This window comes from Megalobrama amblycephala, linkage group LG4 (genome assembly GCF_018812025.1).
Source record: "Megalobrama amblycephala isolate DHTTF-2021 linkage group LG4, ASM1881202v1, whole genome shotgun sequence".
Lineage (NCBI taxonomy): Eukaryota > Metazoa > Chordata > Actinopteri > Cypriniformes > Xenocyprididae > Megalobrama > Megalobrama amblycephala.
The window spans coordinates 6,436,038-6,451,212 of record NC_063047.1 but is presented as its reverse complement, the minus strand read 5'-3'; the positions used below and the strand labels follow the sequence as shown (position 1 = coordinate 6,451,212).

Genomic DNA, 15,175 nt, shown 5'->3' with positions numbered 1-15,175 from the left:
TTTTTGTTCAAGAAGTCGTTTCACTCAGATGTATGTTACAATACGGAAAAAAACTGCATAACAATTAATTTAGTTTTAGAACATCATATTCAGTTGTAGCTCATCAGTTGAAGTTCATTAAATTACATTATATTTACATTGTAATATAATGCATTCTATTATTAGATTGCCTTGAACACTGCTTACTCAGTGGCAAGTAGCCTACCACAGCAGGCCATGTTTATCCAGTCTTATTTGTATTGAAGATAAGGCATTTATTCGATTTATTCATGAGCAAATGAAAATGGGGATGCAAGGTGACACATACGCAACAAATGCCCCTTGAAACATTTTAACATGCTCCTTACTCAATAATTAATTATAGCCCTGGTGTTAGTTTTTCAAGAGTATCCTCTTTCTCTCTGTGCAGTGGTGCTCTTGATGAATTTATTACACAAAAGTTGTTAATGTCTCACAAAGAGAAACGCATGGACAGCAAATACATTATCAACCAAACGAAAACACATTTTCTTTCCATGAGTATTTTCGTGATTCGCTCTCTCGCTGATATACGATTTGGGAGTTAATAACGTAAAATGGAATTAACCATCATGCAAAAAACAGAAAGCACAAGCTTTTGTGTCAGACTGTTATGTTGTAGCCTAATGCTAAATACAATGATACAATTGTGTGTATTACGACGACCCCATGTGAGATCCACCAATCAGAGACGTTCTGAATCTAAGTCTATATTTTGATTGGATAAAAAACATATATATCCGTGGGTACTCTGCCTTTTTTTTTTTTTTTTTTTTTTGTACAATGTATAAGTTTTCTCTACAGTTATCGCACACAAACTATTTAAAAAAAATGTTAAGCTAAGTGAAAATTGTTTTGTGTGGTGTGTGTATTTTGTGTGGTATGTGAAAATGATAAACAAACTGCAGAAACGGGTGTGTGCGTGTGTGTGTGTGTGAGAGAGAGAGAGAGAGAGAGAGAGAGAGAGAGAGAGAGAGAAGAGAGAGAGACAAAGAGAGAGAGAGAGTGAGTAGGAGGGTTCTTTAGCCTTGCATAGTCGTAGTGGTTTTGGCAACGGAAGAAAAAAAACAGATAGAGAAAGTGGGAGAGAGTGCATGACAGGGTAGTTTTATATTTTGCCAGGGTTATTGTGTCTGAAGTGGACCAGGACAGAGACAGTGTTTTGCATGAGATGTCTTGCCCCCTTAACCGATCTCAAGGAACTCAAAACGAATGACAGGATGTTATATTAACAGAACCACTTCTGTTAATTAAAAAAAAAAAAAAAAAAAAAAAAAGACCAATAGTTTGGTCATTGTTGTTGTGAGCGCTGTCATGGACAAAGATGTGTGATCACCTCATCCATGAATCTTATCTCAGCCTGTTCCTGTCCTCTTTCACACTCATTCTTATCAGAAGCGTAGATTTGCTCTGACCTCTAAAATCCGCATTGACGTCCAACCTCATATTTAAGTCTAAGATAGATGTTGTTCTATTAATGTGCCCCAGACAGAGTCTATAATGACAAACTTAAGACAACAGGATAGCAAAAAGTACAATGTGACTGATTAACGCAAAGAATCTTTTGTCAATATCACATCGAAGTACTTGAATTTTTAGGACCATCCCTAAATGAAGGCATGTAGGCCATGTCTGTCTGAGCATATAAATATGTGTGTTAGTGGGAGTTTTAAATATGAAGGCCGTAGAGCAGAGCCAGAATCAGGAATAGTTCAGATAAGAAAACTTCAACCACCTGGAGAGAGAAAGACATCTGAAGACCTACAGTTACAAGGACATTTTAAAGGGTTAGTTCACCCAAAAATGAAATTTCTGTCATTAATTACTTATCCTCATGTCGTTATATATCCGTAAGACCTTCATTTATCTTCAGAACACAAATTATGATATTTTTGATGAAATCCAAGAGGGTTTTTTTTATCCCTCGTAGAAAGCAATGTAAGTACCACATTCAAGGTCCAGAGAGTAAAGACATTGTTAAAATAGTCAACGTGACTACAGTGGTTCAAACTTAATGTTATGAAGTGATGAGAATACTTTTTGTGTGCAAAAACTAAACAATTTTTTTCAACTTTATTCAACAATATATTCTCTTCTGTGTCATTCTCATGCATTGTTACATCAAGCGCTTCCAGGTTCTACGTCAGAACAGCGACTCATTATTAGCCGACTACTTGCGTTGCATGCGTCGAGCTGATCACGTGAAGAGCCTCTGCCAATACTGAGCCAGCATTCTGATATAGAACCTGGAAGTTCTGCAATGTGTCTTCAACGTAAACAGACTGACAGGGGAGAGAAGAAATTGTTGAATAAAGTTGAAAAAAATTGTTTCGTTTTTGCACACAAAAAGTATTCTCGTCGCTTCATAACATTAAGTTGCGTGATTTTGAAAAACACTGTTTGGAAGTTAGTCGGGAAGGCCTGAAAACAGATGCGAAGGCTGCTTTGATTCCGCTTCACATGTGAGTAACACTGGGTTTGAGTATCATTGATTGTCTGGAGCTGCTGTGCTGTTGGCGACTATCAACAAACTTTTTTATTTACTCTTGTGTATTGTACGTTCATTTTTTTTTGTCATTCGTTCATCATCTGTGCTTTATTTTTCGTGAATCATTTTGTTGCACGACAGCTGTGATAAACAGACATCCACTCTCGCATTGCATGTGTAACAGAGGCCAAATAGTGAGAGTTAAGCAAGTAAACCACTGCGCACTGACGACTGAATGTGGTATTTAGCATCATTGTTAAGTGCTCTCGCCTCGCCTGCCAGCAGCGATCTGCCTGGGGTTCGAGACCGACTTGGAGCAGGGTGGTTAGGACTGGAGAGTCAGTTTTGGAGGCGGAGCAATGAAGAGAGGGGTGGGTTTGTTTAGGATGATTTCAAATATCAACAATGTCCACCAGGGTTTTTCAAAATCTACTTATCCCACCTTTAAGGTTGAACCACTGTAGTCAACTATTTTAACAATGTCTTTACTCTCTGGACCTTGAATGTGGTAATAATGTTTCTTTCTATGAGGGATAAAAAACCTCTTGCATTTCATCAAAAAAATCTTAATTTATGTTCTGAAGATAAATGAAGGTCTTACGGAAGTGGAACGACATGAGGGTGAGTAATTAATGACAGAAATGTTTGGGTGAACTAACCCTTTAAAATATAAGTGGCTTGAATATAAAAGCTCATTTTTCCTTGATGACAGTAGTTGATACGGCCACAGGGATGTCTCCATGCACCTGCTGTTGACAGAGGAAAAACTATGAAAAGTGGCATAAGAGCCCTGAAAAAACATCAGCGTTACTCATAGAACTAGAGTCTGCCTCAAGGGATTTGCCTCAGGCCGGCAGCATAGACATAATGAGCAAAACAACACTGAACAAAAGAGGACCTTAAAGAAAACATACTTTTATTTTTACTTTTTTTTTTATTTTACTTACCTGACTTCCAAACCTGACTTTCTTTCGAAACACAAAAGATGTAAAAAGATTTCTTTTCAGATTTCTTTCTCTCTATCTCTATCTCTCTCTCTCGTCCATAAAATGAAAGTCAATAGGGGTCCAAAAATGTATGTTATTTTTGGACCCCACTGACTTTTTCTTTGGGAAGCAGAGAAAGTAAAAACATGCCAAATTGTCCTTGCGCTCTCTCTGTATCAAAATCAGGTTATTTGAGAAATACATAAATATGACTAAGTCTGTAAAACACACACATCAGTTGGTCATTGCTAGCGTTCTGCATGTGTGCTGTTGTCTTTTAACCAGTGTTACGTAACCCAAGCTTCAGCCTGACTGGATGTTTTATTAACTAAGAAGCTGTCAAAATGAGACACTTGTGGCCATACATCATACGTTTTATTAGGATGAGATCAACAGAAAGGAAAAAACACTGATGACTGTGAAGCTCCACAATAAAAAGTTACTACAGCCTTAATGTGACCCGATTGTGGAATTTTTGCATTCGCTGCAAATGATTCAAAACAGGTTTAATGATTCAAAACAGCTTGTGCAAACCGAAAGACGCACAAAAAAAGTGCACTAGCAGGTGTATCGCTGCTTTGGGAGGAAATAGTTCAACTTTTACTCAGAGCAATAGTTGTACTCCAACTAAGCAACAACAAATGGAATGGAGTGTGGGCAGAGCTTATGCAGTGTGTGACCGCAGGAGGAGGAAGGCAGAAGAGCTAGTTTCCAAATAACATAAAAGGTTTAATAATACCTCAAAACGTAGGCAATACACATCCAAACAACAATGACAGGACAAAGAGTGAACAAATCATAGGAGTCCTACAAATACAGGAACCAATGAGGGAACTAAAGAGACTCACCTGAAACAAGGACACTAATCAAATGAGTAACAAAGGCAACAAACTAAAGATGAGAAACTTAACAAATGAGAACCTGTGACAAACAACATGGTATAAAAACAGACAGACATGTGACACAATGACTTCCACTGACCACAGAGCAGCCAGAATATATTACACAGTCACTTACATGACCCGCTCTGACAGCTCTCCCCAACACGCATGAATCAAAACCAGAAAGGTTGTAGTGATTGCTCTCTGGCATGCGGGAGAAATGTCTGCTGACTTCAGAGAGGGATGAGTGATATGATCAAGTGAAATGAAGATCTTTCATATCAGGAATATTACAATGTAACTGAAAGACGAGAACGCCATTCATTATTTTAGGCCTCGTACATGCATGCTCTCACACACGGTATGCGCCTTATGAAACACCCAGCCTCATTGATTGGAGCACACCACATCTCATTGACAGATGTTAATCCTCAATAGTTGGCATGGCATTGACACCACAGAGAATAATGCACTTTATGCAGCTTGTTAGAGTCTCCATTTGTCTCTTAGTCTGCTTCTCCCTCTTTTTCTCTCTGTGACTAGATTGGAATGTGTAAGTGTTTGCTTGTAAATGAAAGCTTGACATTATGGACAGACAAAGGGAGAGAGGTTAGAGAGACCTAAAGGTGTTTGGGTATCGTGTGTCTTCTGTTCTTTACTCCTTTCTCTGTTAAAAAGTCTTAAACATGCGGTTCTTAGACACAGAGCCAAAGATGGGGAAAATATCAAACATTTCCATTTATAAATATTTTAGCCTTGCTCCCTTTTTTTGTTTTCTCCCGTACAACACTGAACAAAAGAAATGTATGTCCTCAAAGAAAACATACTTTTATTTTTACTAAGAATTTTACACTGTTTTTTTTTTCACTTAGCTGACTTCCAAACTGACCTTCTTTTGAAACACAAAAGAAGATGTAAAGAAAAATGAGTTCTTCTCAGATTTCCTCTCTCTCTCTCTCTCTCTCTCTCTCTCTCTCGCTTTTGTAGGGTCCAATGTTTTTTTTTTTTTGGCCCCACTGATTTTCATTGCATGGACAAAAACAGTTGAAACATGCTTTAAAATATCTTTTTTTATGTTTACTTTTTTTAAAGTTCTCCTCAGTTATAAATGTGCATATGTAAAAACACTCTTAAAAATAAATATTCCAAAACAGTGGTTTACACACTGATGCCATAAAAGAACAGTGTTTCAGTCAACAGCTCTTAAAAGAACCATTTTATAATTTTTCTTTTAAAAAGTGTGCAAAAAGGTAACACTTTGGGAACACATACAAACCATTAACTACAACTTTTCCCTCAATAAACTCCTAATTTACTGCTTATTAATAGTTAGTAAGGTAGTTGTTAAGTTTAGGTATTGGGTAGGATCAAGAATGTAGAATAAGGTCAAGCAGAATAAGGCATTAATATGTCCTTAATAAGTACTAATAAATAGCCAATATTCTAGTAATATGCATGCTAATATGCAACTAGTTCTAAAATAAAGTGTTACCAAACATTTTAATAATTTAAAGACCTTTTTGTGCAATGGAAATGTTCTATGGATATTAAAGGTTTTTCATGGAACCATTGCATTAAGATTTATTTTTATGTGTGTGTGTGTGTTGTGCGCGTGTTTTTGTGACATATCAGGACACAAATGTGTATAATGACATGGGTATGACAAAAAGAGGTGACTTATGAGGACATTACCCCATGTCGCCACTTTTCAAAAGGCTTATAAATCATACAGAATGAGTTTTTGTGAGAAAGTAAAAGTGTGCACAGTTTCCTGTGATGGGTAGGTTTAGGGGTAGGGGTAGTGTAGGGGGACAGTAAATACAGTTTGTACAGTATAAAAACCATTACGTCTTTGGAATGTCCCCAAAATTCACAAAAACCAACGTGTGTGTGTGTGTGTGTGTGTGTGTGTGGTTCTCTTTAGGAGGATGAATAATGCAAACAGCTGCTCTCAATCATTTTAAAGTTTTGTGTTTTGTCAACCACTAGTCGTGAAATTGTTTTAGAAGTCACACTTTTTTTTTCCATTTTTTAATTTTAAAGCCCATGTGTTCATGACCCATCAAATACCCACACATGATTACTTTAACTCTTTGCCTTCATGCTGCTTTAGGACAATCGGAGAGACTTAAATCTCATTTAGAGCAGAAACTTGGTTTGAAGAAAATTTGTCCTAAATGTCCATCTAAATGTCCTAAAAAGATGTAATGCAAAATTTCATCTGACCTATATGGAGTTTCAATGAAAACAAAACAAAAAAATAACATATCAAAAAAATATAGCAGACTTTAATACAGGCTTTTTTTAAAATCACTTAAATTAATTCTCCTGTTAAAGCTTGTTTATTTGATCTGTAAAGTTGTTCTTTTTTATGATCATTTTAGGTGTTATATTGTTATGGCAGAAAAGTTGTAACTCTACATAACTCTACACAGACAAAGTTACTTAGGTTTTTTTTCACACTAAAATAATATTCTTTAGGTTTGTATGAAACAGTGTATTTTAATGTTTATTGATTGGTCCCTTTCACTTCTGGTCCCTCACTGTAACTGATTTTTACTTTAAAAAAACAAATAAACAAACAAAAAAACAGGACGGACCATTTGATTTTTTTTTTTGTGGTAATCATCACCTGCCACGTGTGCTTTCGATTAAGTTTAACTAAATGGGATGTACTTTGTCGTAATGCTCTGAGTATATGGGGAATTTTCAGTTACTAAGCAACAGGTGCTACACACACATGCGCGCACACACTCAAGCGGATAGAGCAAAAACAAGTGAGGGATTGGTTTGGATTGGAGAACGCAGATTCCTTATGATAAACAAAAAATGATGAGACACGATAAACAAAACCAGCTCTGTCTCAACTGGTAAACAACACAACTGAGTACTATCCCGTCATCTCAGCAATCTCCGGTTCAAAACAAAACAAAACTGAACAGCCCTCTCAGCTTCCATCCCTCAGTCTCAGCTCCTCCCACAGACGCTAACCAATTCATTCTGAATAAGCCACTCATTCTCAATAACCTCAAACACCTCACTGCAGCATTCCTCATCCAAATCAAACAGTGTTCATGACAATTCAGGGCAAATGCAATATCCTTTTCCCGCACTGCATACGTGGCACGCTCGCTTGCTTATGTGAAGTATTTCTCTAAACTCTTGCTTAATTTGAAAGGATTAGTTACTTTCAAATTAAAATTTCCTGATCATTTACTCACCCCATGTCATCCAAGATGTCCATGTCTTTCTTTCTTCAGTCGAAAAGAAAATAAGGTTTTAGATGAAAACATTCCAGGATTTTTCTCCTTATAGTGAACTTCAATGGACTCCAAAGAGTTGAAGGTCAAAATTACAGCTTCAAAGAGCTCTATACAATCCCAGATGAGGAATAAGGGTTTTCATCGTGAATATAGTGAAACGAACGGTCATTTTCTAATTTTTTTTAAAATTATATATGTTTTAACCATAAACACTCGTCTTGAACTAGCTCTCTTCTTCTTCTTCTCTATTAGAATTCCAGCAGTGTAGATGCTGCTAAAGCCGAGGACACACTTAACGATTGTAAGGGCGATTATGAATGTAAACTGATACTTGTGACTGATCGCGCTCAAACGCGTCCAGTCAGAGCCAGTTGCGTTCAGTCGATTACAGTCGGTGTTCAAATTACATGTGTAAGTATTTAAATCTGCTTCAGTCGCAGGAAACAATCGCTGTATGTTTTTTTTTAGAAAATGACCAATCGTTTCGCTAGATAAGACCCTTATTCCTCAGCTGGGATTGCGTATAGCCTTTTGAAGCTGCACTGAAACTGTAATTTTGACCTTTTTGGAGTCCATTGAAGTCCACTATAAGGAGAATAATCCTGGAATGTTTTCATCAAAAACCTACATTTCTTTTCGACTGAAGAAAGAAAGACATAAACATCTTGGATGACATGAAGGTGAGTGCATTATTAGGAAATTTTACTTTGAAAGTGAACTAATTCTTTAATTGGGCATCGTTTATGCAAGGAAATCATTCTGTGTGTTACATTCGACATAGCCGAGACCTATGTTACAGTGTGATTAGTTTTGAGACATGAATATAGTCTTATTTCACTGAGGACCATTAACATCCCCTGAACCTTCTGGCAAAGAAAAAATAAAGGTCACAGTAAGTTACGGTGAATAAAAGGGATAATGAGAAATATCCTTGCTGTCAAATAATTTCAAGGATATTAATAATATTACTTGTGTTCATAATAATGACCTTTTGACCAAACCAGTCCTCACGGCTGGATGTGAATGAGAAGTCACCTCAGGACCTCACTTGCATTACCGCTTTCTTATCTTCTGGAGCTTTAAAGAACACGTTTATCAAAAGCAACAACAGTCCAAGCAAAAAGATGATTTCATGGATTTATTTATGCAGAGTTTATTTATCCAACACATTCTGACTCTTTCTCATTTCCTTTTAGTAGCAAGACCCATGTTTCAAATTCCCATCTCAACTAATGAATTCACATTCTCTCTGATGACAGTTGAAATGTTTAAAAAAATGACATTAACTGGATCTTAAATTCTGTAGCCTAGTTTAATAAAATTGTCTGTTGAATTACACACATAAATTTTGTATGATTTCATATTTAACTTAAGTGACATATAAACATTTATTGTGGTAAGGTTAAATATTGCCTTCTCCCTTAAAAAAAAAAAAAAAAAAAATAGCCAACAACCTGTTTTGCTCTTCATGTGGCCTCTTTTGTGGTCTTAACAGTCCCATTGTGGATTTAGTGTGTGCTCAGTAATAAATGCCATGAGAAACATTTCCACAGAATAAGGCCCAGACCCCCTATAAAGCGCGCACAGGTTCAGTCTCTCAGATCAATGGAGCTCTTTGATTTTATTGTACTTTTAACCTTTAAAAAAAACTATGATATTTAGTTATATGTCATCAGTGTTTTATTTTAATACTTAGTCAAAGTGGGTTGTGATGCTCTGATTTCATTTGCAGTGAGCTCTTATTTAGCTACTCGTTCAACTGGCACCGTTCCTGTGGCTGTATTATTTAGTCCTGACAGTTAAAGCGCTCAAGGACTTTCCCGAGAGAACTCTCCGAAAAATTACTGCTTACCCCGGCAAAACACCGTGACACAGCACGCTATCCTCGCATTACCTGCGACTGTGCCCAGGAGAGTACCTGACAAGAGAGAAAGGGGTTGTAATTGTACTTAAAAAGGAAAGTGCAGGTTGTTGTGATGCGCCCAGGGTACTGTAGCAACCGCCGCCACGGCTCGGATTGATCATTGAAAATAGACAGCGCAAAATCTTATCGCGAGTTCTCGAGGTAGACGGTAAACAACTCGAGCAGCGAAGAGATTCACTTTCATCCGCACATTTATAGATGTGTACACGTCTGACATGACGCTCTGATGATCGGATATCCCGAAAGCCTGTTCGCGTGCATTTTTGGAAAACTTTTCTCGTTGTCGTTAATTAAGAGCAGCCTATGCGTCTCCGGCTGCGATCGTTTGATTATTTTGCTTACACAATCTCGCCCTGCGCAGCTTCTTCATGTCAGTCTGACTGGAACTTTTTCAAGTAGCCTATTTCGTCGATGAACTTGTTGCGGTGAGTCCCCTTTAAACCCTCACGGCTTCTGTTGTACTCTGTTTCTAGAATAATAAGGTTCCGGTCGGGTCATGGAGGCTTGCGAGACCCCAGACGCAGTTTTTCACGGACATTACCAAAGCGTTTTTCAAAACGTGCGCGTCGCGAGAGCGAGTAACCCCGAGAGTTTGGACATTTCTAGCTCCAAGAAGAGCAGCTGCCTGCAGGAGACCGCGTCGAGGGAAATGCGTTTAAGCAAGCTGTCCCCCAACAGAGGAATAATATGCTGGCCCGAAAAAGAGTGCGAGAGCGCGAGTTCAGTGATACAAGCGGCGGCAAGCCGTATTCATTTTCTCAAGAGTTCAACAGGAAACAAAACCGACTCGTCTATGTCATTTAGCGGCTCGGGCCGCGCAGACGCCACCGAAAGCAGCGGCAGGCGCGCAGGTTTCCTTCGGGGGGCTGAGAGCGGTCAGAAGGGCTGCGGTGCAGCTGAAGTTCACAAGCGCGAGTTGGGCTCGGGTCGTGACGCAAGTGTGCCGAGTAGTAGTCGCGCATGCAGCAGCAGCACCATTTCGGAGACAGCGCGAGAATTGTGCAAAGCCGTGTCAGTGTCTTTGGGCTTAGCTATGGAGTCCAGCGAACTAGGCGAGGTGGGACAGCACCATGCACCGCCACCACCGCCCCTGACCACTGAAAGTAGTAGTGATGGCAATTTTATGCTAGGAATGCCTTTGCTCGACTGCTCAGTGAGCGAACTGGAGGCAGGAGCGAAAGATAGAGAGTACGCTCTCGCGGCGGGACGAGGTAGAGACAGAGCGCTCGGGATGTTTAAAAGTGGCGACCTGGTGCAGCTAGCAGGTGAGGTGACGACCGTGCAGTACAGCAACGCGTCTCGGTCACACTTAACCACGGATGTGCAGGAGGTGCATGAGTTCGCCAGCCTGCGGGACATTGTCAACCTGAGTTCAGAAGGTACGGCAGCGACGACAGCATCGGACATGGACGCAACGCAAGCGGCTTCGTGCCAGTTCGAACAACTGTTGCCCGCGAGCATGGCCCATTTCATCCACCCGGAGTTCGAAAACGGACCGAGCCACAGCTTCGCGAAGCCCGCGGCGATGTCTGGGGAGTTTACGGGGGCAGTGGAGGATTACGTGAATCACTATAATGTCAAAATAAAGGCAGAGATGATGCCCCGTGAACTGAATGACACCTGGGCGTACCCGCATAGATACACTGAGGACGGTAACGGCCAACACGGGCCACCAAAACAGAGGACCACTTATACTACTGGCCACGAAACGCCGTTTATCTGTAACCCCTACGAGTACGGCCGAAGCGGGTCTCTAGTTCCGCGGGAGCGACCTCCGCCCGAACAGTGGTACCCGGGCGGGATGTTGACCCGTCAACCGTACCCTAACGTGCCCTGCGTAAAAAACGAGGTGGGCGAATGGCTGGATGTATCATCGTTTACGGATGGCAGGTAAGAGAGAGCACTGCTGTTTTATTTATTTTAGTTGCTACAACCAATTAACTTTGATGAAAAAGTTAATTAATCGCACATTGACATTGAAGGGCGTTCAACAAATAAAATAAAACAACACGCGCTTTGTTATATCCCGAAACGACAATTGAAGAGTTGGGAGTTTGTAGAAATATTTATTTATATATTTAGAAAAACTAATTTTGAGAGGGATTTTCAACCTGCACAGACCCAAGGACCCCCATCCAGATTCTCAACAACCTAGGGATCACCGCCTGAAAAAACTAGATTTTCTTGATAACATGCTTTGATAACTTTAATGAAAATATTAATCAAATATTACGTTATGCTCTTCAGATTATTAATTTGTTCAGACACATATGTTGTGAAAAACTTTAGAGAAAAAGCTTTGTTTTAAAAATCCCCAGTAGTATGTGTACACTCTCAGAAAAAAAAGATATCCTAAGCTACAAAAGTGAAAATGTATATCTTTGTACCGTACTTGCCCCTAAACGGTACGTGTTAGTACTTTAAAAGTACATATTAGTACCTTTTCACCTTTGTACCTTATAGGGTACTGTCCAGTGACAAGCGCCGTGCCTTTTTTTTTCCTGACAGTGCACACAGTCCAGTTTTTTCAGTCCTGTATGTTCTTTAGAAGATTGCTATTAATGGATCATGATCAGTTAGCCTCAGGACCATTTTATTAGCTCGGAATCAAATTTATAATTCCAGAAGGAAGCGTTAATTTGTTTGAAGTTCCTCTCTTTATGTCTGCAGCCAAGTAAACCACACAGAGACAGCTGTACACATTAATACAGTCTCAGAGACTTTAACACAAAGGCCATCCAACCTCCCTCAGGGTTGCTGGGTTCCAGGGATACTGACATCAAGGCAACCCCACACGGTTGTGTCCAAATGCAAAAACACCATGCCAAGAGTCTCAAAGCTCTTATCAATGAACTTTGCTGTATTCTCTTTCTGTTTCTCAGTCATTCACGTATTTAAACACTCAGAGACTACACATGGAAACGGCACATTTTGATTTACACACTGACACACAGGTTATGCAGTTGACAGGCTTTACTTAAATTGCACTGCTTATATTCACAGATTAGGCATCTATCATTTTTACTATATTAGGTTGTTTGTTTTGATATCTCAAATTGTCAGCATTTGTGGTTTTACAATGTGTTCTATAATAAATCTAATTTGACTGAAAGCTGACAGCTGACGGTTTAGCTGGTTTAAAAAACTGGTATCAGTCAGAACTGCGCCAGCTGGAACAAAAGCAGAACATTAATAAGAAGATATGCGGGAGGCTGAAATGAAACTACCTTAAACTCAGAGTACTGAGAAAATTAGAAACAGTTGCATGTCTCTGCATTCGTCTAAAGAATCTGAGCGAGAGTTTGGTGCTTTAATCTGAGGCATAGTTAAGCAAGTGTTTTGTCCGAGGCTGTTTTGGTGTATACAGTCTGTGTTTTATTCCTGAGAGGAATTTGAACTTAGTTGTGTGTGTTTAACCTTTGAATCTTTGGGGTTTGAATTAACCACTTGATCTTTGTAAAAAAAGAAAAAAAAAAAAAAAATACGGTTTAAGACACCAGCCAGAACATGAAACTGGCACACACAAACCAAAATAATGAGACAAAGTGTGAGAGACTTTACACGGGTCTTGACCTGATATCACACACAGTAAATCTTCTGAACATGAAACTTGGAACATGAAGCCACATTTAGGCGGAAAAAGTGGTCTGTGAATACCACAATAAAGTTTGATGGGTACACTGTATTTATTGGAGTAGGACTTGTTCATACTTATATGTAGAGTATTAATAGTTTGTGATGGTTGTGATAGTAATGTATTTTAAGGTGTTTTCTATTTTTCTTTCAAAACATTGATCATTTTAATAAGCAGTGAGAGAGAAAGAGTTTTGGTGTGAAAGAGTTTTGGTGTACATGTGCCTCTTATGTAATAATCTGAAGTACACCTTGGTCAGATTCAGTTCTGGTTAAACAGTATTCCAAATAAGTCAAAGGTTCCTTACAAAGCATTCTAGTAGATCATCACATGGGGCTTGTACCAAGAACCCCGAAAGAGTTCACCGCAGACACATTGCACTAGAGTTCTGAGAACCCTCTGTTGCCAAAGTGTTCTTATTTCAGCCTGGCCTCGTTGTTTTTTTGGTATGTAACATTCACAGGTACAAAACATGCATTTTTGTATGTTTGAATAGATGCTGAAAATATAAAATATGGACTTATTGACTACACCTAAAACAGAAACATTATTATGTATTTACAGCTAACAATTTACCATTTTATAGATACATTTTAGATCCCTTAACACTTCCCCCAAACCTTAACACAACATTAAAATCAATATATATAAAACATAATGGACAGAAATGTGTAGTCCTACAATGACAAATTTAGTAACAATATAGAATGAAAACCTACACATAACTATTTCTTAAAAATATGGGTAAGACTTTATTTTGCAATGTCCTTGTTACACATTGTACATTTAGTTACTATATTAATTACTATAAATTGTGCATAATTAAAGTACTTAAATGTATAATAACACTGTAATATGGAGACCTTAAAATAAAGTGTAACCAAAATATGTAAACTACATAGAAAAACAACAGACAGACAAGTGTAATCAAGGTTGCACTTTATTTGACCATATGTGTACTTAGTTGTACGAAAAAACTGTTTTATATAAGGTAACTACAGGGGTTAAGCTTAGGTTTAGGGGTATGTTCAGGTTTAGTACCTAGTTATTACCCAGTTATTGTAATTACTGTACATAGGGAACATAATTTATTTATAGCAAAAATGTCAAAAGCTGTACCAAAAGCAGTCCAAATGACGATGTGTTGCAGTCACAGTCCTCTCTGGCCATTTTGTATGAGGTAGAGAACAAATTTAAGTTAATCAAAAACCTTATCCTGATCAACTCTGTGAAGAGTGGATGTTCTCTTCACAAACACACATCACCCAAAACACAGCATGTCACAATCTGTGACAAAGCAGGCGAGAGCTAGTCTTCAGACTGACGGCAGAAGGTCTGGACTCTATCGCAGCTTTTATTGGCCAAGGAGCGCCCAAAAGGACGTTTGACTGACATGTCACGCAACCAATCATCACAGTTCGTTTTGTACCACGTAATGTTTAGGGGCATGAAAATGTAACGTAGATGTGCCTACAATAACAGACCAGCATGCATCTAATAAATTATTTGTTCAAGATCGTTGTGCAAGTTTACTGCAACAATGGAGCTGTGATCGTCACATACTTTTGAAAATACAGCGTTTAGTTGATACTGGAAAGCGCTCGTTGTCACAGTTGTAAACACGATGGCATCCTTCTTCCATGAGGGGGTTTGGAATTACAACATTTGTTTCCAGGCGGACCGTTAAAGAACGTGATACACACGTTTCCCTTTCGATGATTTCGAAAATCCTGAAGTGTTTCTGGTTGAGTGTGCCATACACTTCAGACATTCAGCCAAAGGTCCGTTGATGTGATAGCTGTAAAACCTGTTGTGAAGCTTCTTGAAGTGGCAATTTTTGAATATATAACGGGTGCGGGACTTGACGTTTACGGTCGCTGCAAAGAATGGAGATTAAGATCACTGAATAAAGTCTGGAATTTGGGTCTGTTCCTCATAATCATATGGATTCTGAAGATTTGGATTACAGCGCATGAATAAA

At 38.8% G+C, this 15,175-nt stretch overlaps 1 protein-coding gene across 1 annotated transcript in view; it reads left to right on the top strand.

The window, feature by feature from the left end:
* Positions 1-9,309: 9,309 nt before the first annotated feature.
* The window catches only part of ar (androgen receptor), a 123,617-nt gene continuing 117,751 nt past the window's right edge, over positions 9,310-15,175 (top strand). Inside the window, exon 1 of the mRNA XM_048187037.1 lies at positions 9,310-11,450. Within this exon, the coding sequence (XP_048042994.1) occupies positions 10,057-11,450 (1,394 nt within the window). The 5' untranslated portion in view covers positions 9,310-10,056. The remainder of the gene's footprint in view (positions 11,451-15,175) is intronic.